Source organism: Notothenia coriiceps, unplaced genomic scaffold (assembly GCF_000735185.1).
Source record: "Notothenia coriiceps isolate Sejong01 unplaced genomic scaffold, NC01 NC01_scaffold00030167, whole genome shotgun sequence".
In the NCBI taxonomy this organism is placed as follows: Eukaryota; Metazoa; Chordata; class Actinopteri; order Perciformes; family Nototheniidae; genus Notothenia; species Notothenia coriiceps.
Window position 1 is genome coordinate 1 of NW_011362868.1, and position 3,586 is coordinate 3,586.

A 3,586-nucleotide genomic window follows, 5' to 3' on the forward strand; every position below is an offset into this window, starting at 1 on the left:
TTAAAACATATAAGTGAAAACCTGGATTTCCCCCTATGGGTAAATAAAGATTCATCCTCTTTAAATACTACCTCATAACAGTGGAACTTTTATTTTAAATATGCTTTTAACTTAAGGCTCTTGATTAGGAAACATGTTGACATTCTGTATTTTTTTTAAAAGGGTCCACAAATTAAATTATGTTTAAATGCTTCACATTAAATAATAATATATATCTTAATAAACAGAGCAGGACAACTGAGTACCTTTGAATGTGTTTATTTCAAATATTTACACAAAATGAATTCATCATTCAGGTAAAAAAAGCAGCTTTGAATGTGAGGTAATATTATCGTTCACATGTCTGATATGACACATTAACATTTCAGTGACTTTACATCTCTTCTCCAGACAGCTCGTGCTGTTGCTCTCAAAGCACCACGTGATCACAGGAAAGTCCCACAGCAGTAGTATCGATCTACCAAAAGTCCACAGCAGCATTTGAATGTGTTTGTATGTGTGTGTAAGTCCTTCCTGTTTGAGTTGTTTGGCAGGAAATTCCCCAAAAGTCTTATGAGTTCATTTCTTCTTCTGTGACTCATGTGCTGATTCACTCATTCACACACTTTGAGTCAGCGCCAGTCTCTTGTTTGGACTCATGCTAAGTGTGAATCACCAGGAAACAAAGAATAAAAAACCCTTTAAGTTTCTTCCTCTAACTTTTCCCAGCCTGTGCTCCATCAGGCCTGGTTCCTCTGCCTCTCCGGGGCTCCTTCAGCAGCCGGAGAGCTCGCACTGTGGCCCGGGTAATCCTTCAGTCCCGGGACCGGCGGTGTCGCTCAGCTCCTCGGTGCGTAAAAGGGGGTCAAACCAGCCCTTTTTCGGTTACGTAAAGTTCAGAATCACTCCATTACATAGGAGGTTGTTTTGTCCCCTCAGAAGGCAGCTATCGCCCGGTTTAGATTCAGAGACAACGCGCTCAGAGACTCCGCTCCTCGGCAGTGTGGAGCCGCGTGCCTCTCCTCCCCGGGCTCCAGCCTCGCCCTCTTAATGGGCAGGAAGTCTGGCGCCGCCGCTGCTTTTCCCCGGCGTTTCCTGGACTGCTTGGTGGGGCTCATGTTCTCTTTGTCCTCTGTGATATCACCCTCCTCACACCCTTCGTCTCCGCTTTCCGACTCCTCTGAGGTCTGGAGCTCCGGCTGAGACTCCGGAACAATCTGTTCCCCCGCTGGGCTGCTGGAGCTCGTCTCCATCGGTTCCGGAGTCGGTTGCGCGGCGCACGGCATCTCAATCTCCCGGGAGGAGTGGTAGATGTCCCGGGCAGACCTCATGACCAGGGAGAGCAGGAGGCTCCGGTGCAGTCTCAGCCCGCCTCTCTGGCTCCTGGAGGCGTACAGCTTGCTTATCGACACGGCCAGGATCCGTCTGGCTTCGGCGTTCACTTCCATAGCGGTTGTGGCAATCATTCTTCTAGTTTTTACGCCGCGTAATTACGCACGGTTAGTTTTGGTTACTTTCTTTTTTTAGTAACGAACAGATAAATCGTATCTGTCCTGAGTTAGACTTTATAGTTTCTAGTTCCTAAGCTCAGACTTCAGATGTTCACCAGTTGTTGTACTCTCAGAAATGAGAGAGAACTTGTAGCTGGGTGGCCTTTTATTTCCTCTTTGACGTAACATGGACTTCATTCCTCAGCAAGTGACAAACAGGCGCCGCCCACACCTGATGTAGCTACCACACACACACACACACACACACACACACACACACACACACACACACACACACACACACACACACACACACACACACCATCTGTTACGTCTACAGTTTTTCTCACAGTTGAGTTTTTATTTTTTTTATTTAGAATCCTGATTCTGCTGCAAGTCGTTTCTCGCATCCCATTAGATACAAATATCTAATTTACTAAAGCCAATCCTGGAGGGTTACACTCTATATTTGATCATTATTCAATATTTTAATTGCATGAAATCCTTTTTCTCAGAGGTCTAAACATGCAAATCACCATACATGTCTTCTGGTACTAAAATCATGAAATGAGAGTTACATCTAGATACTTATAAGAAAGCATGCGTGCAAAACATTAAATATAGCTCATTTTATTCCAGGAAATACTATGATTTGTTACAGACATGCAAACATGCAGTGTATTAGAAACACATTTACTACTACTACTACGTGTCTTTAAAACATAGTGTACACAAATGTTGTTATTATCAGATTTCTATACTGAAAGTTGAAGAAAAGGTACATTTTATAATCTAAAACCACATTTTATATCGATATTTAACACAACTTAGTGACATTTCTGTCTAACCTTTATCACGACAAGAGGAAGTGTTTGACAGATTGCCAGCTCACTGTCTGAGGAAGTGTTTTAGTGAACCGTATTAAAGCGACTGATTGTGAGAAGTGGATCCAAAATAAAGTGAGTTAATGTCAGTGTTTACATTCTGGTAATAAATAAAGTCAGTCAGCAGTTACAAGAATCTACGTGGGACAAATAAACGTTTCACGGGAGTTTCTGCTCTTCCTCTTTCTCTCTCACACAAACACTACGTCACACACTCGCACTCTCACACTCCATATATGGTCCATCCGGTTGTAAACTCCCGTGGGGTCGCGCGCGCTCAGAGGAAAAGCCATGACGTGAACGCGCAACCGCAAACCCTCCCTCCCCTTTCTCCCCTTTTAGGGCCCAGTTACAGTTGTGGTGACGTCATCCGTGCACCATATAAGGAGTTGTCACCGGTGTCAGCCGCGAGCCCGTGATGAGGCTTTCAGGTGCTGTCAGAAAAGTGTCATTATTTATAGATTAGCAAAAAAAAAGAGAGGACTATTCTGCAGATAGACAGAGTTATTTATATGGGTTTTAAAAATGCTAAATATTCTTAAAAATAATCTGAATAATGCAACAACAACACAATGCTAAAATAAATAAATAATAATTAATTAAATACAATAAAATACATTATTTAAAATCATAAGAAATTAAACAAAAATGGTGCCGTTTGTACTTCAATACATTCGAACAATAAATATGTGAACATGTGTACATTAAACACAATACATATAAGTATGATAATCATAATTGCATTGCATTTATTGCACATCTGTAATTTTTGCACACTATCTCTGATGTATTTGTTTTACTTAAAGATAACCAATGATGAAAAATCCACTTCTTCATGTCCCTTCTACATCAACATGTGTCCCCTCTTCCTCATGTCTCTTCTACATCAACATGTGTCCCCTCTTCTTCATGTCTCTTCTACATCAACATGTGTCCCCTCTTCTTCATGTCTCTTCTACATCAACATGTGTCCCCTCTTCTTCATGTCTCTTCTACATCAACATGTGTCCCCTCTTCTCCATGTCTCTTCTACATCAACATGTGTCCCCTCTTCTCCATGTCTCTTCTACATCAACATGTGTCCCCTCTGCCTAAAGAGACTCTGAAAGTTTCAGGAACAAAGATTCTCTCTCTTTTTGATCCATTTCTATAAAAACCTGTCTGAAAATGAGCTGATCAGATTTTGGCCACTTGATGATGTCATCACGATGTTTTGTCTTGTGTAACCATTAG

At 41.9% G+C, this 3,586-nt stretch overlaps 1 protein-coding gene across 1 annotated transcript; it reads right to left on the reverse strand.

The window, feature by feature from the left end:
• Window positions 1–242: 242 nt before the first annotated feature.
• On the reverse strand, window positions 243–1,615 carry LOC104959265 (immediate early response gene 2 protein-like). The gene has a single exon (XM_010787133.1). The coding sequence runs from the start codon at window positions 1,443–1,445 to the stop codon at window positions 915–917; it is 531 nt and encodes a 176-aa protein (XP_010785435.1). The 5' UTR covers window positions 1,446–1,615; the 3' UTR covers window positions 243–914.
• Between the last annotated feature and the right edge of the window lie 1,971 nt (window positions 1,616–3,586).

Bases quoted from the DNA above. Each gene is read 5' to 3' on its own strand.
- LOC104959265 (XM_010787133.1), bottom strand. From the start codon at position 1,445: ATGATTGCCACAACCGCTATGGAAGTGAACGCCGAAGCCAGACGGATC.